At 43.9% G+C, this 23,144-nt stretch overlaps 2 protein-coding genes across 3 annotated transcripts in view; both read left to right on the top strand.

Annotated features, from left to right (window-relative positions):
- The window catches only part of LOC124301409 (sonic hedgehog protein A), a 55,330-nt gene extending 43,061 nt beyond the window's left edge, over positions 1–12,269 (top strand). For both annotated transcript variants that reach the window (XM_046756401.1, XM_046756400.1), the window contains 2 exons: positions 5,812–6,073; positions 9,840–12,269. In XM_046756401.1, coding sequence (XP_046612357.1) covers positions 5,812–6,073; positions 9,840–10,582 — 1,005 coding nt within the window. In that variant the 3' untranslated portion in view covers positions 10,583–12,269. The remainder of the gene's footprint in view (positions 1–5,811; positions 6,074–9,839) is intronic.
- Positions 12,270–12,531: 262 nt separating this feature from the next.
- LOC124299633 (short transient receptor potential channel 4-like) lies at positions 12,532–23,067 on the top strand. Its single transcript, XM_046752899.1, has 13 exons — positions 12,532–12,623; positions 12,677–12,749; positions 13,696–13,833; positions 18,895–19,232; positions 19,420–19,738; positions 19,945–20,121; positions 20,180–20,450; positions 20,529–20,634; positions 20,717–21,018; positions 21,117–21,368; positions 21,485–21,600; positions 21,906–22,064; positions 22,323–23,067. Exons 1-13 carry the CDS (start codon positions 12,532–12,534, stop codon positions 22,491–22,493), a joined length of 2,514 nt encoding a protein of 837 aa, XP_046608855.1. The 3' UTR covers positions 22,494–23,067.
- The last annotated feature ends 77 nt before the right edge of the window (positions 23,068–23,144 follow it).

The raw sequence follows: 23,144 nt of genomic DNA on the forward strand, positions 1-23,144 counted from the left end.
GACCATAATCCATACCCCCAGACAAAAAGAAATTCAGAGCCCGTCACCTCGGATCTTCGTCAGGGTCCAGTTGTTTCGACGATAATAAGGATGTAACTTGAGATGCTGGGACACGAGGACATGGGTTTGACGAGAGTTGTGATCAACCTGGCAACTTCCAGGAACCTCTTGGAGCCCAGGAAGACGAGGCGAGGTGCAAGGCATCGGTCGAGTCAAGTATTTCGCGGGGGAACCGCGGATTTCGCCTTTTTACTCCTTCATTTCTATCGCATCGCAATACTCCTCTCTCCGCTCCTTCGCTTCATCGTCACCTTCGTGTACTACGTCCGTGGACGAGCAGAGCACATTACCAGGCGGTCTCCTGTTACCTTCGAATCCTTACGTCCATCTCCGGAGCAAGCATGGACCGAGGTTGAGACGACCTTCATGCCGGCCGACACTATTGGTTCATTGCATAACGAAGCACCTCTCGACGTAACTGTGTCGTTCATGTTCGGATTGTCGCAATCGATGACCTTCGAGTGATCTTGAGAAGCGAAGCAATTTTTGGACCTCGATCGGATTCAGGGGTGGGCGTGATTTCTCGCAAAGTAAATCGTCTGGAGGCTCAAGGTTCCCGCGCCTCCAGAGCTCGTGTCAGGACACACAAAGGTCCTTTGTTCGTGATTAGCCATCGATCGCGGTTGGAACCGGGAAGGTTCTCGGTGGTATAATTCAGTCGAGTTATATACTGGCAGCGTAGGGGGCGACCCATGGTACTTGTTATGAATTCTGATTATTATTGTTGTTGTTTCCACGTGGTTATTCTCAATTCTCAAGTGGGAATAGTGGGAAATCCAGGCGTGAGATAGCTCACCTGGCTATATGGCTATAAACGGGAGGACAGAGGGAAGAGGGAATCCTTACACGCCTGTCGCTGACTTTGCTAGAGAGCTCCACAAACACTCGACTTCTTTCTTGCGGTCTTCTGTTCTCCGCCTCGTTCTCATCTCATCTCATCTCATATCCTTTCTTTGTTGCTACATCATGCTCGTGTCGAGTGTACCGCGCCTCGAACCTCGCGTGGCGTACCTTCGCAAAGTGGCAATTCCTTTCCATATGTACGGCTTACCGTCTATTTCCAGCCTAGCATATCCGACTTAATTAGTTGTAGATTCAGTTGACCCTTTTTGTTTTTCGACCATAAGTCAGCCGATCGCCAAGAGGTGCATTACGGAAAGGGAATATGCGCGCGTGCGCCAGCGGCACCTCTCGATATACTGTATAGGCAGATAAAAATGCGCATAATATATATCTTGTCGTAATGGTAGTCAAATATTTGACCGGCAGGCAGACTTATACTTTTGGTATATTTCGTTGATTATCCGCTTGTGAACACAATAAATCAACTAATTGCCAAATTCAGAACTTCCGTTGGCGCGAGTACATAACCAATATTTGCCGCATGGTGCACGACCACAGGTGAGCTTTCGTACCGAAGCTTGTATATATGGTGAGTGCAGTAAATTCCTTTTTCCTCTTACCACGAACGGTAATATTTTGAATACGACTCGTTACCGAGCACCAAAAATTATATCCCTTAGACGACGCCGTGCCATACCTACTCCTTGTCAAAGGACGCGAAGAGGCGCTCTATGTGACTATTGTATCGCGGACATAATTCGACACGCGCAAACATAGCTGGAATTCATAATGGCGGCGCCAATGGCCAGGGATTAGCCGATCATGCGATCGGCAGCTCAAAACGAGTCGGAGTGAATGGAACGCACGCATGGCAGTCCCGGGATCGGTCCGATGCTCGATACACTGGGCCAGTCGCCACGGGTCTTGTGTGAGGACGAATAAGAACGAAAGGAGAGGAGTACCAAGAGGAAAAAGATGAAGAGGAAGGAGGAGGAGAGAAGCAGATGGATAAAGGAAGGAGAGAAAGAAACAAGAGAGAATAATATGGAGGAAAAGGAAGAGTAGGAATGGAGGAAAGGCGGCGGGGGCGGAGCCCCATCTCCGAATGCCGCAACGGACCTGCCGGCCCGACGGGCATATCTCTCTTTCCGTCCTTCTTCATCTCCTCAATCCGGTCAATCTTGTCGACCCAAAGAGCCAACCCCTTCGCGCCGTAGCCCATGTTTCACACTCTTCATTCCACCATCGAATCTGTAGTACCGTGAAATAGTTCTCCCATTTAATAGGGAAGCAAAAAATACCCGTCCCCGTTACATGGTACGTGAACTTTCATTGCGCCGCTGTATTTTCGAGTTACAATTAACATAGGAAGGTCTTTCTAGGCTCGGAAAAAGTACGTTTTAAAGGCGACGAAAGGGGACTGTAAAGTGAGACAGGGAAAACGAAACAATCGCAACTCCATCGAGTCTTGTTATCCGTATCACATTCAGGACATCGTAATTTTTACCGCATTCACATTCGATTCTGCGTACACTGTGGACCTGTCGTCAGAATATCAAGTCAAATAAGAAGTACTGTTGTTAAGATGTCGGAGTGGAATCACTTTATTATGAAGATTAACTTGAGATTCGAAAATGAAAAAGTTTGACGTCAGTAGGCGTTCAGGTAAACGGACATATTTTGCCAGATCACTGCTTTGCATTTAAAACATGCGTTATCGCAAATAAACGGCAATAATAACGCAATATCGTTTTCGGTTGAATAAATAGTACTTGTCTGCACAGCTATTTCTATCAGACTCTAGAGCCAAGGATTAAACGAAATCCCTTCCATATCCGAGTAGACGATGATCTTTTCAACTCCTGTCATTCATTTACCGAAGTTACCTGGTGCAATTCTTACCTGTCAGTATTACTCCGAAACGACTGGTTTAGACTAGCAGCTCTGAGAATGAGGAATGAAATTCTTTGTCGAAGCACTCAGATGTGCATGACTGCAACGAGATATTGTAACTGGTAACTGAATCGGTCGTTTTTTAATTCTTTAATTATTTGACTATTATTGCTATTGTTAATATTGTTCAATATGGTTCGGTACGTGAAGAAGAGTCGCTCAGAGATTGCTTTTTGTTACGTTATTTTCACAGTTAAAAGCAGAGGCAGGCGGGCTTCGGCTGCAGCGAGGATCCAAAGACGAAGAGTCGTTTCTTATCGCCTTCACACGTTTGGAGGATTAAAAGTCTTGGCTCGCTCGCGGGTATAAGGGCCTCGTTGGTATAATGGCGCATGGTTTGCGGCGAGCTCTTTCAAGTTTAAACGGCCGCGTGATGCAAGTCCGTAAAGTTTTCGTTGCCTCGTTGCAAGGCTCACCACCAAGTGGCCGTTGCCGGCTGCCTGTCTATTTTCCCTAATGGATTACCAGCGGGCCATTTCTCATTCGAAATGGATTTTCATTTGGCTCCGACACGCATTCCTCGAGTTGGCCAACTTTTTTCGCCTCTGCCAAATGTTTGTAAATAGATGTAAACTTTGGGAGGGGCCTGGGAATCCCTGCGGCGAGGACACGACACCCCGCAGTGGCCCGACCATTCGGACGCTCTGCCCATTCTTTCCCCTCTATATACATGCACTTTATACTCGTGCCTTTATCTTTTATTCCCTCACGTCCATTGCTGTTCCCACAACAGGAACCAACAAACGCCGACGACCATCCGACATTCATCCACCACCAACGCGGATGCACGCGGTGCTACTCAAAGCTTGAGCCTGGAGGCGGCTGACTCTTCCACCATTCTCAAGTGAATCTTCGATTTTTTCCGTTATGTAACCAATACCCACAATCCGTGAACGACGTACTAGCTTCCGAACACCACCGACTCCGTGTATAGATACTTGACTCTCAGTTGGTACCTATCTATATGACTGAAAACGTCTGGTTCAACGTGAACGTCAAGTATTGTGCTGCTCAACAGACGAAATCGTCGAATACACGGATACTCAAAGTAATCGGTGACATTTTTTCCATAGGATTCGAAAAAATGCAGATACCATGGCTCGTTGCACTTTACGTATGTCCATAAGACACGCCTGCACTTTTTTAGTATATCAAATACTGCGGGTGTGGATAAAAAAGAAATTTTCGGCTGCACGTGGTTGTCCAGGAAAATCCTTGATCTACAACATTTCGAGAGATTTATGCACAGAATCTCCCCAGAGATGCATAGCTGGCCTTTGATCTCAACAAAGCGTACTATAAATTGGGTAAAATGAATTACACTCGTGGGACTAGCCAGTTTACGTTGTGGATCGGTTAGATTATCGAGGAGGAGTGATTCATGGTAGTATTGGTGGAGACTGTTCTTTGAACGGTGTTGATGCAGCTTGGGTAGTCACGGACGTAGAACCGTACTGCGTGTCGGCTGACGCGACCCATTCAATACCCATTGAAACGCGACGGGCCAGCGTGTCTGCAACGGTAATGACCCTTATTTATGTGCCAACGGGTCGGCCAATCAGGAAAGAGTCGCGATGTGTAGAGGGCGGTGAATGAGGCACAATGAGAACGCTATTAGCGGACAGTTGGCGCAAACGTAGGGATTTCGCTAGCAGCTATCTCTCCGCCGAGTTCCCCCAGGTCACCCTTATAGCCAAAGGATTGAGCAGCTCCCTTGGGACGCCGCCGAGTCAATGGAGGCTAATTGATGCCAGTCAGGGACAAACCGACATTGTGTGTTAAGAAAAAAAGGAGTCGACCAGGCGTGACGCCGGTTGTAGTCGTCTTCCAACATCACTTGGGAGAGTTGTAGACTTTCTTGTAAGCCTTTCAACGAGTAGGTATAACATGTTGTTAGGTGAATGGTTTTCGTAGTTCCATATAGTACAGCGCATATGTACTCATCTCGTCTTTTACTTCCATAAATGAAATACCCTTACGGGTGCGAAGGGTTTACATATTTTTTTTATGTTTATTTGTGTGTGAAATCATCTAACCGAAATTCGGTTTGGACGGGATGGCTTCGTATATGCACCATGGGTCCTGCAGGCTCCACGGGACTGCAGGGGAAAAGAGCTGTTCTTTGAAAAGTTGCAAATCCCGTGGCAGTTGCAAAGGACACAAGAAAAGGTAGTGAAAAGCTGCACGTCCGGAGAACGATTATATACGCCTGTTTGGAAATATAAATATTGTTGAAGAATTGGAATATGAGCGACGACGGACAATGCCAAAGTCAAGAATAACCCGCGCCCTTCGCCCGTTGGCCGCCTCGGCTCTCCGAACAACCAAATCTCCCTTTTTGCCTTGGCTATCCCAGGAGTGGCGGATATGCGTTACGGATTACTCGTCATCCCCGGCTTAAAGGAGCCCGTAGCCGAGCTGATTAGCTCTGGTTGCCTTTTCCTCCGCGTACCTACACACATATACTCGTCAAACTGTACGCTTGTATAATGTGGGTACAAGACTACCGAGGCGAAGGCTCGTATAACAAGGAACCATGGTGTAGGTGTACCGGGATCTCTATGACCAGGTTAACTCGCAGGGCAGGTAACTCGGTCTGGGAGAGATGAAAAGTCCGAGTGTCTAAAGAGGATAATATTCGGCCGATTGGCGTGACGGTCTTGTTCCGTTCTGTCTCATCTCCGCTTCTTCGCCTCCGTTTGTCCCCCTGATTCGCTACGGCAACCCAAGTCCGTCCGTCACTCCAGTCCAAACACGAATTTATATATATGTATATGAAAGCATAACATTCTTTAAAAGTTTCAAAACAACTATCAATCTTCGCATCATTCGTCATTACTCACCAGCAACCGTGCTCGCTACCACCTACTCCTATAAAATAGACGGTAGAAAAATCTCTTTCCACCTTCATTCCATCATTGTACGCATTTAACGTTTGACCGTTTCTTGTTTCAGAGGTGCAAGGAGAAACTCAACACCCTGGCGATATCCGTAATGAACCAGTGGCCCGGGGTAAAGTTGAGAGTTACGGAGGGCTGGGACGAGGAGGGAAAACACGCGACGGACTCCCTTCACTACGAGGGAAGAGCTGTGGATGTGACAACCAGTGACAGAGATCGTTCCAAGTACGGGATGCTTGCACGCCTTGCGGTCGAGGCTGGCTTCGACTGGGTCTACTACGAGTCTCGATCACACATTCACTGTTCTGTAAAGTCTGGTCAGTATCCTTGTCCGCTCACGAACCTGCCTCACCTTTGCATTGGCGGTACACAGACTTATTTTTACACACGTATGCGTACAGTCACTTATCTCCGCGGCTTCGCCATCTCTGTAATCGTGCTTGACTGATTCCTTGTGCAAATCTACTTCACTCTTCGCAGAAACTGAATGTGCAGCTTGAAGTCTCTCTGAGGCTCCCCGCGAAGTTTACTCGTTACCTTTAACCTTGACCACTGACGGAAATTGTAAACTTATAGTTACTTGATGGTGAAAATTCAATTTATACTGCTTTGAAAAAGCGATGGATTATTGTCATTTACAGTTTAGTGTAGTTGCATCCGATACCGTTGCTACATTGTTTACAATAGAACAGCAAAGATAACACGTATCGATACGTTGAACTTTCAGATAATCAGAACAATTTTTATCGATAAAGGTATTGTCTGATGTTCGATGTTTTTTAGGTCAACAACATGACAAAGAATTGCAATCTAATCCGCCAAAGAATGTTAATATGATACATTCCGATACGCGGGAGTAATTTTGACACGTAGACGTATCAAGGGTTTGGCTATATCGTACCGCGCTTTGGTAGAAACTAGGCCACACGTTTATTTTACCGTATAGTATTACGTTGTGAATTTTAAAACAAAATTTAGGGCCGCATTAGCATATAATTTTTAGATTAAACAAGTATGAAACGCTCTCTGTCATAAAAGCCCGTCGACGGTTACACCGTTCAACGCATGAAAGAGTAAACGAATTTAAACCGTGGTAAACCCCGGGCCGTTACGTGATACCTCAGTAAATAAATTACACTTTACGTTTACCGCGTTGAGAATGTGGTTATAGAGTGTATCGGGCTTCGGAGCTATTTTTTCACCACCGCTGTATAACCGAGAGAAAGGGTATAATAAGCGATAAGCTGAGAACCACTGGTAGGAACAAGTTACACCCGACAGTTTGAATTCTATGACGTCGTTACAATGCTTTGAAAGATTTATATCGCTAAATTATTAACGAATTAACAAAATGTAATTAGAATTTATTCCGTCGATAGGATCTCCGATGTTGACGCCTGGGGCTTTATTTACGTCCCGTTTCCGTCAAAGTGTTTTCCGCCCACTAAATCAGAGAGTTAACAGACCCTGGCCTTACGGCGTACCTTCTTTGGCTAAAGTCCCATTCATTCCAGCTGAGACCGGTCGCTGCAACGATGCAGAGGTGCATGCATACGTCAGCTATAAGGCGCTTCCCGCCAGCCCCAATCTCAAAGACACTGGAAATTACAGAGTTTATACAGGCATATACCTGCCCCTCGCATACGTATATTCGTATCGGGTTTTCACTCTTTCCAAACAAACCGCACCTTTCAATTATCCGACAAAGTTGATCGATCACGGCGTAATCGTTGGTTCCTTTCACGCTGACTTGTGATTTGAGACTTCCGACACCTTCTCTTGGCTCTTTCGAGTTCACCGAAGCCGATGAATTTTGGGTGGGAACGAGAAGAGCCCTTACTTAATTGTCCCGCATAACTTGCCGGGTCGATGATTGTTTCAAACACGTCTGTGAATTCTTACGAGGCAAAAAAAGAAATACCAAAAATTTGGGAAATCTGAGAAAATTAGTTAGTTTTTTTTCCATCGAAGTCGTGACTTTTTACTATCTTCAGGTTTATAAAATTTATTGCCAATTGATTGGGGACAGCTGACGAATAAAGAAAAAAAAGATACTTATAAGTAACAGAGTCAGGCGTGATCGTTCGTAATTACCGCATCAATCATATTTCTTATAGACATTCAAATAAGTATAAGGCTTCTCAAGTTTCAATATGATAGTATTATTAGATCGGGATCTGGAGGTTATCGATAGCGTAGCCTCTAAAATGACGTAAATTGATCGATACATATGTTTTTCAAGCCGCGTGTGCTTCCCGCTGATCGATCTATGTTTAGTTGAATTTTATTTGACCCAAGCTTATACCCAAACGGAAAACCGATGATGCGCCTGGGAATCTTATTGACATAAGTTATAGATTATAGTTGTTGATCCCTGCGTGTTACATCATGGAACACGCTTTGAACTCGGCCAAGGAGCTTTACCATTTATTTACCGAATCTCGCGTTTGTACCGCAGACGGAAGCGCAACGTCGCAACGCAACGTATCACCTACCAGCATGCGTCTACGGTACAACTTCCGAAATTGAAAGCTGCCGAGCTTTGGTTCAGCTGCCCCGCGACCGTGGCACCACCAGTTGACTCTGGTTTGCTATTTCCTGCCTTACCAACGCTCTGTAATCACCGTTAGCCCGGGGTCAAGACTTCGTAGATATTGTCGGCAGTTTTGAATTAGAAAAATGGTAAAACAACTACAGTGGCGTGTAAATGCCGTAGATGGTAATCGGTTGTATTTATCGCGAGCATTGTAACACTGGAAGAGAAGAGACTGTAAACCGCTGTGAAAAAATATTATAAATTTGACCGGTGCCTAGACCGTGGAGCGACTGAAATATAGGGTGACAATAGCGTAAAAAGGCCCTACGAGAAATGGGGGGCAAACACCTTCAATAGAACCACTTTGGAACGTAAACACTAGAAATACATCAGCGCTGTTTATTCAAAGGAAATCACTGAAGCCTCAAAAGTCCGGATGAGCGTCTCTCGTCTCGACACCGGATAAAGTGTTTCACTCTCCCGGAATACTTGACACTTTTTACTTCACGATCAGGCTTGGAATACGCCTTTCCTACACACCTAGCAGTTTCTGTCAGCGTTCTACCCGCTTCGTCGTTTTAACAACTGATCTTATGAAATGCATACAAAAAGTCGTTACCTTTGCCAATTCAAATATGTATTTTACCAACTACAGCATGAGGTGAACGAAAAAAAATATCTTGATTCGCACCGATCAAATGATCGATAAGAGCTTTTTATTTTTCTGAAGGAAAACAATTCCCTCGGCTTTGATACTCAACGGAACAGGAATGAGACCAGTAAAAATAGTGTAAAAAGAATACGGATTTAAACTTTTTTATAGCGTCGCGTTCTGAAATTTTTTTTCAACAAACCCGAACCATTCTCCTTTCAATAGGTACTTACGAGTTTAGCGTTCACCCATTGAGCATGATTTGAAATACTCATTGAGCGATGGCTGGAGGTGAAAAGTTTAATTAAATTCGTGTCAAAATGTTGATAAGAATTGAGGGGCGACGTCGATGGCCCTGGGCGGTTATAATTTTACACTCAACCGCAACACATAATCTGCGGAGAGCTGCTCGAATCGCGTGCTTGCTTCAGATATTCGCAATCTCGGTGGTGTCGGATTTCAAAATAAATACCAGCGAACGGAGGCGGTCGGGTGTTGGTCCGATACAAAAGTCGGCCGCTGATGTCGGTGCGGCGAATTAAACTCCATCTCTAATTACCATCGCGGCGAGCGAGCGGAGCTGGGAAATTGAAAAATCATTGAACGCTGCCCGAGGATTGCCTCGAACTAGAATTACATCAGCGTAATCTAAATTGAGGCAACGATTTCCCTCGTCAGATTTCGCGACGTCGCTACTCGTTCGGTTTCGATGACGCCTGTCGCGTCCAATTACCCAGAGTAAACTTCCGGGTCCCCGTTGTCCAGAAAAACGATTCAGCTAAGGTCGGCGCCGATCGATCGCCAATCGGCGCTCCCGAAAGAGCGCTCGTATTACTCGGCGTCGGTCGCGTCCTGCACCTGACCTTAAAGAAAACCGTACAATTTATGATTGCAGAATCTTCGTTAGCCGGCAAATCCGGGGGATGTTTCCCAGGCAGGAGCATCGTCAGGACGGAGGACGGGTTCAACAAAAGTCTGGATCAGCTCGAAATCGGGGAACGAATAGCCGCCCTCGATTCCGCGGGTAAGATCGTCTACAGCGAGGTGATCGCCTTCCTCGATCGGTCTCCGGAGGAGAGGCGACAGTTCGTGCGGATCACGACTGCCTCCGGTCGTGCCCTGACCCTGACGCCGTCTCACCTGGTCCCCGTGTCCCTGGAGTCCGGCAGCACAACGGAATTCGCCGCGAAGGTTCGCGTCGGCGACCAGATTCTGGTCCGCGAGAGTGATCGAGGGGTCGAAACGCTCAGGTGGGACAGGGTGGCGAGCACGCGGCTCGTTATCGAGAAGGGGATTTTCGCCCCGCTGACAACCGAGGGCACGGTCCTCGTCGACGACGTGGTGGCGTCCTGCTACGCCGTCGTCGACAGCCAATTCGTCGCCCACTCCGCCTTCCTGCCGATGAGGATCTGGACGAACATTAAATCGGGGGTCGCCAGGATCGCGCGAATATTCGTCGCCCCGCTCTCGGCCTGGAGCGAATTCCGGCCGGGAATTGGCGAGGATCACGAAGTCAAGTATCCCGAAAACACACCGTCGATCAACGCGATGAGATTTCAACCGAGAGGCATTCACTGGTACGCTTCGATGCTGTACACAGTTTCGTTCTACGTACTTCCCACGGATATGCTGTACTAATTTATTTCAACGATTTTTGAAAAATTTCTAACGCGAAAACGGTTCGTCGAGATCCCCCCTCCCCTATCTCCTGCACCCTTTTGTACGTACTTCCGACGTTGACACACTCGACCGCCCAATATAGGATCTGCACTCTCTGACCCCGTTTGCAGATCCCCAGTTACCCTGTGTGATGTGCAAATCTGACGAACCATGTTTACCCCCATCGATTTAAATGGGTTCGAAATCCCCGGTTGCCAATCCGTTCAATTGCAGTGATATCTGAGTGACTATCCGTTCAGTTTAGCGTCGTAGATTCGCATACAGAAAGAAAATAACTAGACCAGTTGTCTTGACGATTGTCCTTGGCACTTGTACGGATCGCATCGCAATCAATTGGCAATTGTTGGGCTGCGGTGCACCTTGAGTAACGTTCGTCAAAACGAGACTCAAGGTTGAGCTGAAAAGACCGTAAGCGAAAAGTGACGGTGTATATTCTATAATATATCGTATCGTAACCACCTATACAATATGTATACGTATCGTATCGACATTATAATGTACTTTACCATTTTATCTGTCGTACATGCATATTGTTATTTTTATTATTATTATTATTATTATTGTTATTTAAAAAAAAAAATTTATTCAAATTCGAACGTATATTAATAACGCCGAGTTAGAAGTAACTATTTATAAATTGAGGGAGAGGGGGCGGCTGAGTGGCCATTGCCCGCAACCAACGCGTGAGGCGTGAACGGACGTTAATTAACGAGCGTATGAATCTTGGACGTAATTAATGTAATCTAGAACGACCAACGTGAAATTTATTTGTTGAAAACGTTCCAGAGTGATGCTTCCATGACGTTTATGATACGTTTTCCAACCCCTCATTAGGTCCAGCATGCAAACAGTTTCACAGTGTTTTCCTTCCTTTCCTTTTTTCACACTGTCACGAATGTGTTCATTGGTATGTAATTGTAATATTTTACGTACGGTTAACCTAAATTCTGAATAGAATCGTTCAATTTTCACCAAATTTAGAAACACTAGAATACCTAATGAAATTTTACATCAAAGTTGAATATTAACCACGAATATTCAAGTATTTCTCGTATGCAATACACTTGAATACGTATTGTTTATCGTCCGTTCTATATTTTTCAATATTTCTCTATCGTAAATCCTTTTTGGCACAATACGAACGAATACGAGAAGGCAAAAAATTTTGCGTCGTCTCAAGAAGCGTAACTCACGTCACCCTCTGTCCGGTTCTATTTTAAAAAATTCATTGCTCGTTGAGTATTCCTCGTGGCATCGCGATTAAAACAATTATTGTAAATACACCATCTTATTGCCCCCGCCCAACCTGTAAATGTAATTCCCTTTCGCATCCTTCATCTCGAGCTCACCGCAGCTCCACGCGTCTGCTTTACTTTATACTTATCATATTTATCATTCTCAGTTTGTAACTAGCCTTATAATTGTCACTATTATTATTATTATTATTACTACCACCGTTAGTCTCTTTGTATGATTATGATTTTTATCATTACTTTTATCACGAATAATAAACATCTATTTTTTAGTAATTTTTCCGAACCATATATAATTACATATATATTATAATATGTAAAGCCGTTAATCGATTATCGCTGTATAGTATTGCGTAAGGCATCACGTATATTAATAACACTTTAATCATATAATATTATTATTTTATAAAAAAGTAAGTTATCATGAAATATTATATATTATTCAATAGTACTATTATTATTATTTTTAATAATATAATACTATTATTATTATTATTATTATTATTATTATCATTATTTGTATGTAGGAAGAACAAATTATATAAATTATGTATATATTATTGATAAATTGATCGTATCATTGAACATGAATGAATCGCTCTCCTCATTTTCAATCATGTTCAATTAACTCCTTCGTGTAATTCAATGCAACGCATGCATCATCACTATAATGTAATTGCAGCCTCCTCGCTGCACTACAGTACAGCTGGCTTCCAAGTATTGCCACGTGTTCACGTTCGTAGACGGTGTACGATGATGCCTGGGTGTGTAATATTTTATTCATCCAGTGAGGCTGCAGGAATGCCTGCTCACGCCTGTGCATCAGACAATCCGGCCTGCGGTTACATCGCACGAAATGCAACAGCGATACCGTAGGTATGTACACCACCATTCACGATGATTTATTGTTTTCCAATGTATGGACATACGTGCGACTCTGCGCAGATATGTTTGTCCCAGGACCGTGAAGTTCTACACGATTCGATCGTTATTGTGATTTTTTCAATCCGACTGTTCGCAAGCGACCTTTCAAACAATTACGGTGAACTGCCAATGGAATATTGGATGTACAACCTTTTTTTATTATATTATTATATACATTCGCTAACATTTGATACGGCATCAGTCGCTTTTCCACCGTTCGGAAGTCTTCGATTAGGCGAAAGTACTTACGACTTATGGAAGAGCCTGAGCCTGAGTCTGATTTTCCGGATGAGAACGAACTTGAGAGGGTGAGTTCTATAGGTTAAGGTCTGAGGATGGAATAAGCTTTGCGCTGGTTCGGTGGTCTGGCGTTGGATAGAAGCAATTTGACCTCATGGGTTGCCTGAAACAATTTCGTCGGAGGTGATTTCGATCGGTGTTATATATACATATAGGTATATATACATATGTATAGATGTATACGTATAACGACGGTTGAACGGAGGTTGGAAGGTTGAACTGGTTCCAGGAGTGAAACTTTTCATGTCAGTGTATTTTACACGCTTCATTCTGGTTTTTTGACACGATGTTACATACGTAGATATAATATACCTATACCTATACCGTAGATCGAAACGTTGTTCGACGGGGAATGTGTTACCTCTCTTGGAAGACTAATTCCAAATTATACTTGGAATTTTGGGATGGGTATTGCTGCTTTTCACTTTCTTCCACTAATTAAGGGTAGAAAATTTTACAATTAAACATGAAAGGGAAGGTGCCGCTACGGGACGTCGGTAATTGGCGCCGATTGAATAAAACTTATAAATTAGAAACGTGATCGAAATAACGGTTCATTATTACCAGAACTCATATAGCTGTGTCTATTTGTAGAGGCCAAGCGTGCTGCTGCCGCAACTTCAGGAAAGCGAGAAACAATTCTTCGATATTGTTAACAGCGGAAGCGTTGCAGAGGTGAGAAATTTCTTGGCCGGAAACGAGTGCTTCAACATCAATTGTGTGAACTTTCAGGTAAGTTCGTAGAGTATACAACGTTTTCCCTCTTTCATTCTTTTCTTCGTTCCGGCGAAAATGCGTTAGGAAACTTCTTAAGCCGACTTTCATCTCGACGACTTCTGCCAAAAAGTTACGGGCTGTTTTGAAAAAACCGAAAATAATGGCGCCGGGGAAAGAATGGTCGAAACGGATAGGCGGTTCCGAGACAAGAAAATACAATATCGGTTTCGAGGAAAATATTCAAAGAACAGGTCACGGTATTGGTTCTGACTTATTGCCGAAAAGATTTACCGCGTGGTTTAAGAGTCAGTCATACCTAGAATACGGCACCAGCTTTACCAGCTGAATTGTCAATATCTGAGCATTTATCAAAGGTGAGATCATGAACAAACTGATATCTCAGTAACGCTCCTTTTTCAATGTGAAATAATTATTTAATTCCACCCTGTAAGGTGTTTCGTTAAAAATTTATCGTAACTGAAACTAAGAGTTCACTGCAGCTGACTTGCGTTATACTGCGTTATAAGCATTCGGATGTAAATAACCATTAATTAACCAACCACGACCACCGTAAGTTGGATATACATACCCTCTGTTTCGAGAGCTCCACTTTCATGCTCGGTGACTTTGAAACGTAACAATGGGATCGACAGAACGGTAAACGACGTAAAATCTGTAGAAATACGGTGTAAAGATATGAGAAAAACGAACACCACTAAAAGGAATTAAAAAAAAAAAAGAACTAAAAGAAGATTGGAGAAAGTTGCCTGCAGAGTGTAGCTGGAATCGGACACACGTCGAAGGGTCATTTCCGATCGGAAAGAGGTAAGACGCCGGATAGAAGGAGAGCGATTCGCTATTGGATAACGAAACGAGGCGTATATACCCTCGGAGGCCAAGATCCCGAGACCCCGGGACCCCGAGACCCTGCAGACGATCAGGTTCAAAGACAATCGACCGACGTGGAGGTGCAGCGGAGCAGCACACCGGTGAATTCTCGCGTACGACCAAGTGGGTCTTCCTTATCTCAGATCTCACCCTGGTCTCGGGCCTTACACGTACCCCCCGTGGAATGTCCCCCTCCCCCAACCCCCTTTGACTCGACGCCGTGCGGCAAAGAGACCCAATGAGACCCGGTGAGGCCGCCCTCGTTCGTGTCCTCGACCGAAGTATCTCCGGCTATATTTCAGCCCGCGGTTTACAAGACAATGGTTTCAACCAGCGGCGATAAAAATTATTCAAATGACGGCGTTGTAAATTCCACGAGGAATCCGGGCCACTGCTGCCCGATGCTCCTATTTCGAGTCTTCGGGCCTTCTGGACCCAGAGTCTGTACCGCGTGTACATTATACATAAGTATACACCTATGTTCCGATATCAACAGTCAAGTCGGGCTTACCGTTCCATGGCGCACGAGAGTTTATTTCAACTATATTCATCTTACCATGCATTTATTCACTTGTCTATTTTCACGTGGATGTATCGATGCGTCAGCTGTGCAACTTCATGTGAAACGTAAAACGAACTTTCCCGCCGCTCGGATGAGTCTCTATCGAGACGAGAAAGTCTGGTGAATTATTCCAGACCAGATGACATAAGTTAACGTCACTCAAGGATTTACGAAGGCGCGGTCCCTTCGCCACGGGGATTCTCAGGTTCTGAAACTAGTTCAAGAACATTTTCGTATGAGAGATATTGTTCGTACTCGTACTTCCAGCTGTTCGGTTGGACCGTTTACACGATTTTTTCCTTGGGTGTTTTTTTTCTTTTCCCTCGTTTGTCTGTAGATGGTGACGGTAATCGAGAACTCTTTTGAATACTTGTAACGACTGGTATTGTTGGCCCTTAAATAAATCTGCAGCCGACTGTAAGGTCTTTTACACTTTTGTAAGAAAAGCGTTCTGTTGTAATTGACGTTACAACTACCTTAAACGTTATTCAAATCATTGAAGTTGACAATAAGCCTTTTAATGCTACCGGAAAAACAGTGTTACTTATTGAATGGTGATTAGACAACTTGTGGATTTTCTTTTAAAAAAAATACTTCGAAACGTGTTTGAAACGGTCGTCCCCCCAGGAATACTTCCGTAACTGTGAAGAAGAAACAAAATTTTAATACCCTCAAATTCTCAGTATGCGTCATTCGCTCCACGGGATGCAGTGTCAACTAGTATAAGCCTCGTTTACTGTAGAAAACCCAAAGCCACCAGAAACCGATAGGCAGCTGGCGGCCATTGTGGGTCCGTCAATATTGAGGTGGGCCATCGAAATATTGTGACTGGGGCCTTCAATGGAGCGCTTATTGTCGGAACAGCGAACAATGCGTTTGTGTTGCGTGCCGCAGATGCATCCCGACGCCCGGCGTCACGGAATCACACCATTGGCTGACGCCAACGCCAACGGCCCGACGGGATGGATGAAAGAGTTGGGCAAGAATGGCGTAAAATGCCTCCTGACGGGTCAACGAGCGAGGACTGCGACCCCCGTTCGCTCACGAACAAGTAAACCGCTAACAAGCCTCGAGAAATCTGCACTCCAAAAGTGGAAGGGAAACGAGTAGATTTACAAGTAGATGTAGCCAAGACCGATTCATCCCGAAATTTTCACTTTCCGTAGTTGAAGGTTAAAATCGATAAGTACAGAAGTAAAATGAAGAGTCACTAAACACCCGAATTTGCATAGTATCGAAGATGGAAGTCAATGTATTCACAAATGGTTTGTTCAGGCCGACTTAAGGATCGGGAGAAGCTCGAAGTTGTCGCTCAGAATGTGACCCATTCCTACCATGGACACCTCCGGATGTGTGTCGGCCCGTCTGATTGTGTGGTTGAGCTTTAAGTGGCCTATAAACCACCACGGGCGTCCTCCGTTTGCCGGCCGGTCCGTGCGTCCGTCCGTCGTTCTCCCGTCGTGATTGTCGTGGGCCAGTCGGGTCCTCTGGGCCTGGCAAGGCCCCGTGGGTCCAGCTCAGCGTGCGACGGCATTGTGTCTCTTCGGTGAACATACGACTCTCGCCGCGCCGACAAATGGCTACATGCGTTCCTACGGTCCTCCATGTAGGTGGGCCTTACCGCTTAGAGGGCCCCGTTGCCGTCCCTGGATCTAATCCGTTGTCACATTAAACGTTCTTAACGATACTATTTATCGAATGGCTCATTACGACTGTGATATGGAGCTATTTCGCAAGGCTTAACTCAGGGTGCCGATTCTCTTAAAATAGGTCCTTCTACCGGGGACTAACAGACTTGCATTAGCAATGGTTAAACTGTCGGAGCTGCGCGTTCCGTAAATAACATTGAGCCATGTACCATCGTTGAAATTGCCACTTTGCGCGATGAGCACTTTGTATTTGGATCAATGACGTTTCTATCACGAACATTATGTTCTCTTAATAGAAGGTATACAAAGCCGTTGTAAAGGTGAGTGTACTTCACAACGGTTATCGTCCGGCATGGGTGTAATCCATTAGCCCATAACTTTTGTTCCCTAAAAACATGCGGAATTTTTCATCTTTTCGTCGTCAGTTGTCAGATATTTCCTAATCCGGCACCCAAACGCTCGGAGCCCCCGCCACCCCAAGTTTCCCGGTTCACCCTCACGTCCGGTAAGGTATTCGTGACAAATTCTTACGTCACATTGACCTCTCTGTTGATTCTGTTTAAAGTTATACTCGACCCCGGTTCGGATTCACTTTATCACTTATTCATGCGGCTCACTTGTTCCGGTTACATCACAGCCCGTATTGGAACCGAATACCTATATATTCCCGAAGACGAAACGTGAAAGAAAATACTTATAAAAGATTACCTCACCGCGCGGACGAATCAAAATCCAGGATCTGCCTGAGAAATAAAAAATAACAAAGATAAAGTGCTCTCTCAACGTTCTTTCCACGTATCACGGCTGGGGAAAAATAGCAAGTACGTACCTACCCGTAAAAAGAACCATAACCACATTTGTCTCTATTCGCACGTAAGCTAGAAACCCGTTTTCTCCACGGTGAATTGACGTTACGCAGCCCCTAATTGTAAGCTAGGGCTCTGAGCGGATCAACAAAGGGATAATTCCGCCCTCGGAGACCTAATATTTGCTGTACCAGTTATTCTATAATCTATAGAGTCGAGGTACCAACCTAGCAGACTGTTCGAACCACCATTGCCCAAAGATTAACTCTCGGCTAGTAGAAGCTGCTGTTACACCTTTCCTCTGAATCGTTAAGCCTCAACTTCGTATTACAGTTGCTCTATTAGTAAACCCTGTAGTCTAATCCCGCAGTAGAACGTATTATTCTCTAATAAACTTAACATCAACGACGCTTTTGCCGAAGTTGAAGCACTGATGTAATATATAATGAAAACACAGATCTGTAATCCCCATGGTTCAGTTCACTTCATCAATAGATATACGAGTCTTTCACTGATCGTAAATCCTTAGTGAAACGTTTGTAATGTCAATACGTCGTTCCAATTTGCGTTCATGGAGCGTAAACCAACCCGGAATAACTCCTAAATTTTCGTGTAAGATGTTTGAATAATAATAAGAATCAATGCAAACATGTGCGACATCCAACGATCGAAATGCGCGCCGCTGTCTAATTATAGCATTCGCATAATCACGTTATTTAGGCAAATTGGAAGTAAACAGTCAGTTTGTTTGTGAAACTTTGGTGCGGCTTTAATTACATTATTATTAGAAACTCGATCTACATTTCGATTATATTGTCTTCTGCGTTCGCCGGGTTGATTTTTCACTTTTTTTTACCCGCCCGCAGCTATAAATCGTCGGCCATGAAAATAAAATGGGTATTCTACTCGTAACCCCGTTGCTATTCAGCACTGTGTTATTGGTATCCCGCAAACAGCCCTGCGCGTTTCTCACCGGGGAGAAAAGAATGATCAGATCTAACGCAAAAACACAGTCACGCATCGCGAGGCCAGATGAAATAAAAAACCTTTAACTTTTCCAAGGTTCTTGACTATATATCATTTTATATTATGGTATGTGGTTGAAATATCAGATTGTTGAAATTTCATTTTGTATGCCAGTAACATTGACGTCTTCTTGTATTATTTTCAGGGTTTTTCCGCTCTGCACATAGCGATCCATTCGAAAAATTTGCCAATGCTGGAGTACCTGCTCTCATTGCCAAACATAGACATCGGCGACACAGCCTTGCACGCGGTACGGATAAACGAAGAACGAATGGTCGTCATGATCCTGGATCGTATGCAGACGGTAGCTTCGAGTCTGGAATTCGCAGGAACCACCCACAGCTCGGACTTTCTCGATGAAACGACACCCTTAGCGGTAGCAGCTCATTACGGGCACTACGAAATCATAAGACTCCTCCTGGACCGAGGACATTTCCTTAACAGGCCGCATCGACCCAGCTGCTACTGCGATGAAGTTTGCAAGTAATTAATACTGCCTACTTTTCCCCATGCTCTGACTAATAGACGGAAAATTTACGGTATGTATAGACACTACAAAACCTTTGATCTTTGCTTCTTCTACTTTTTATACATTCACGAAGAAAATTCAACTTGTCGACTTACTTTACCTTCTTTTAAGTTGTGCATTTTTTATCGTTTCGTTATGCAGACCTCAGCGAGCGAGCGAAGACACGTTGACCATGGACAAGATGCGCCTTTTTCTTTACACGGCTGTGGCGAATCCATCGTATATTTGTCTGACTTCCGAGGATCCGATTCTCATAGCTTTTGAACTAGCTGTAGAATTGAAGGAAGCCGCAGAATACGACCGTGTATTTTACATACCTTACCAACAACTCTCGCACGTAAGTTACACGTTTATAAATCACTGTCTTCCGATCGAAACCGTGCGAGTTTATGGAAGCAGTGTACGAGTACATCTTCAAGTAACCGAATACCTACCTAGAAATTTCTATCGGTTAAGAAACGTATCTTCGACTTACGATTGGTTTACCTATTTATTTCCTCTTCGGGTTCTAACGCGATACAAACGATGCAGTATGTTCTTTTTCCGTCCAAGTTCAATTCACGTTGACGATATACATGATGTTCTTTTGAGAGTAAATGGGAGCAGTATGATATTGTATAGATATATTATAGCATTACGTTACGTTATTCAATTGCATTTATGAAGGAGGTAGTTACCTTCGCAACGGAATTAATTGGGTGTGCCCGTACCACTGAAGAAATCGAGATGATACTGAAGCAGTCGGCGGGGTTGAGTTTGTCCACAAAATTCGTATACCCTCGTCTAGTTCTGGCGATGGATTTCAAGATCAAACCCTTTGTCGCTCATCCGAACGTACAGCAGGTGATTACAAAACATGAAACCCTATACCTCTAATTAACTAACGTTCGTATTTTAACAGCTAATGGAAACAAGATGGCAGGATGATTGGTACGAGTGGAGGCTACGATCTATTCCATTGAAGGTACTGTCGATAGCTCCGAGAATCGTGATGCTGCCAGTAATCGTCTTTTGGACACTACTGGCCCCGAACTCTCCTAGGGCGATGCACTGGTCGATTCCGGTCAATAAGTTTCTATCATTCGCCGCAAGCTATACAGTTTTTTTGTTCTTTGTCTACGTAGTGTCCAATATCGATAAAACTAATCAATTGCGAGGACCACCAGACAGCGGTACGTGATTGGATTGTTTTCTTCTCCTCAAAAAACTGACGCTCATACTTTTTCATGCGGAAACCTCGTCCTGTCCAGGGTTCGAGGTTATCCTGGTGATATACGTCATGGCTTATATTTGGGGCGCCCTAAGATTATGCATGATTCACGGTCCAAAGCGATATTTCAGAACCCCGTGGAACTGGTAATTTTTCCTCAATATCCTCACTTCATCACTCAAGTGACAACGAGCCTACTCCTCGTAATCCATGGCATTCATGTTTCAGGTACGAGGTCATAATGCTCGTGCTATTTGCGCTCACCTTTTTATTCTGGGGTGCTGCGATGCTTGACGTTCAGCAAAACGGACAAAGGGATCTTGAACGAAAGTATTGGAACCAGTACGATCCGACGTTGATTGCAGAAGGCACGTACTGCATTGCAACCATCATGGCTTTCTTCAAGTTGCTATTCGTCTGCCAATTGGATCATGTTCTCGGCCCTTTACAGATGTCACTTGTCAAAATGATAAACGACGTTACAAAATTCATCGCAATATTCACCATTATTATCTTCTCGTTCACAGCTGGTAAGGCCATTAAATTCTTTTCCCAAATTACGCTGGTAACTAGTCTATACTACATGTAGCCAACAATACAGTTGTTGCTTTCTGATTTTCAAGTGCAGGGCTGGTCCGCTTGTATCAGTACTACGAAGGGATGGTGCAGGTGGACGACGTTACGAAATTGAAAACCCAGCAGGTCAATTCGTTCGTCAATTTCTCAGCAACTTTGAAGACGCTTTTTTGGGCAATCTTCTGCATGAGTCCCATTGAGAGTGCAGATATCGTGATTGAAAACCTACCCGGTGAAGCAGAATCGAAAACTATCATCAACGATCACAAATTCACCCAAGCTGTCGGTTACGTTGCATTCGCCTGTGAGTTACTCAGTATCCACTTTATTCATTTACGCAATGATCGTATGTAACTGAAACTATCGCTAGCGTTAGAATGAATTCTTTTTTCTTATGCAGTAGATAATTTGTATTTTCAGTGTTCGAGTTCATCTCTGTAATCGTCGTGTTGAACATGCTCATCGCTTGCATGTCGAACACCTTTACCAAGATAACAGACAATGTTTCGGTTGAATGGATGTTTGGTCGAACTGAGGTAAGAAGACAAAATAGAAAGTTCCATGCGGAAGGCCGAAGAATATTAAAAACATGAGACGAATCATTAATTTTGTATAAAGCATATCGACGTACGGAGTCGGATGGAAAATTGTTTCAGTGTTCGTTGGAGTTGACTTATATTCAGAATTTTTCACAGAATAAAAAAAATACTGGGTGAAAAGTTCTTTTCAAACAAAGTAAAATAAGCAGAAACATGAAAACGAACTCTCGAATACGCAATTTCCAAGGGCACGCTGCCACTTTCCATCCTCTTTAATAACCCTTTTGTCCACGAACAACAAGGTATACATCGACTTCATGACGCAAACGTCATTGCCGGCACCGTTCAACTTGATTCCAACAGCTTCAGCCTTCAACGGCATAGCGGAGTTCATCAAGGCGTGGATCAAACCGACGCCAGAAAAAAAAGCTCGATGGAACTTGAAGCATTGCTGCTATGTGGTTCGTATATCCCAATACCATATTCCTCAGGCCATTTTCATGCACGATTGACTTACCCTCCCAGCAATATATGTACATGACATAATGTTGCAAGCTTCGCGATATGAGTTGCCACGAATTTCAAAGAGCGTACCTCCTGTTATAATAGAAATTTCGCGTATAGGTCAGTCACTAATTCAAGCGCGCTTGTGCTCAGAATTAAATTCTCAATAAAAACTTGTACTTCCACTTTAACCTCCGGTTTTCGTAATATTTCAGGAAAGTCTCTTAGAAGATACCAGTGAGGATTTTTCCATCATCATGAGTCAGCTGGTTCAACGTTATTTCCGCAAGAAGGATACTGAAATTGGAGAAGCGGCGGTTGAGCCCATCCAAAAAGAGCTTGTCGAACTAAGAAGCCTTCTTCGCGAAGCTCTTTCGCCAGCCTGAACAATTTTCTGTAGCTTTTAGAAATTACTTAAACTTAACGGCAGAAGAGCAATAAGAAGAGAAGTGTTTGAACCGATCGGCCAAAATAATTTGGATCACATTTACTCAAAATCAGAGGACCAATTCAGCTGATCCTGAGAGGAAACCAAGTGTCTTACCAATTTATTGACAAGTTTTCGCTCTCTCCGGAAAAATTATTGGAGAGCTCGATCTGACAACAGGGGTGGATAGGACAATTTGAAGAAAAATAAATAAAACCAAGTAATCATTCAATTAAAACATTTGCCGGCAATACGCTTCCAATTAAAATAACGCGTCAAAGGTTGCATAACCCGACAAACTAATTATATTCCAGGGTACGTACTGCCCTTCAAATTCAATTAAGCCCACAACTGCTCAAGTTTGCACCAAGTGAATTCTGTGTAGAACCGAGCGGAGAATAAAATAACAAACCAACGATATTGTAATAAACCAGTACGTAACAGTTGTACATTCAATTTTTAAAACCGACAAAATAAAAAAGTTACACTTTCAAATTAAACTTGAATAATACTATATAGTACCAAATAAATATAAAGTAAAAAATATTCGGGTATTCTATTGTGTAATCTAATATTTTATTAAATATTTTATTTTATTACACAGTGTAAA

This window comes from Neodiprion virginianus, chromosome 3, assembly GCF_021901495.1.
Source record: "Neodiprion virginianus isolate iyNeoVirg1 chromosome 3, iyNeoVirg1.1, whole genome shotgun sequence".
Taxonomy (NCBI): domain Eukaryota; kingdom Metazoa; phylum Arthropoda; class Insecta; order Hymenoptera; family Diprionidae; genus Neodiprion; species Neodiprion virginianus.

Excerpts from the sequence above, each read along its gene's own strand:
- LOC124299633 (XM_046752899.1), top strand. The coding sequence starts at position 12,532 with ATGCATCATCACTATAATGTAATTGCAGCCTCCTCGCTGCACTACAGT. Across the intron at positions 12,750-13,695 it reads CGAAATGCAACAGCGATACC|AGGCCAAGCGTGCTGCTGCC; the intron begins GTAGGTATGTAC and ends GTCTATTTGTAG. Across the intron at positions 20,451-20,528 it reads GCGAGGACCACCAGACAGCG|GGTTCGAGGTTATCCTGGTG; the intron begins GTACGTGATTGG and ends CGTCCTGTCCAG.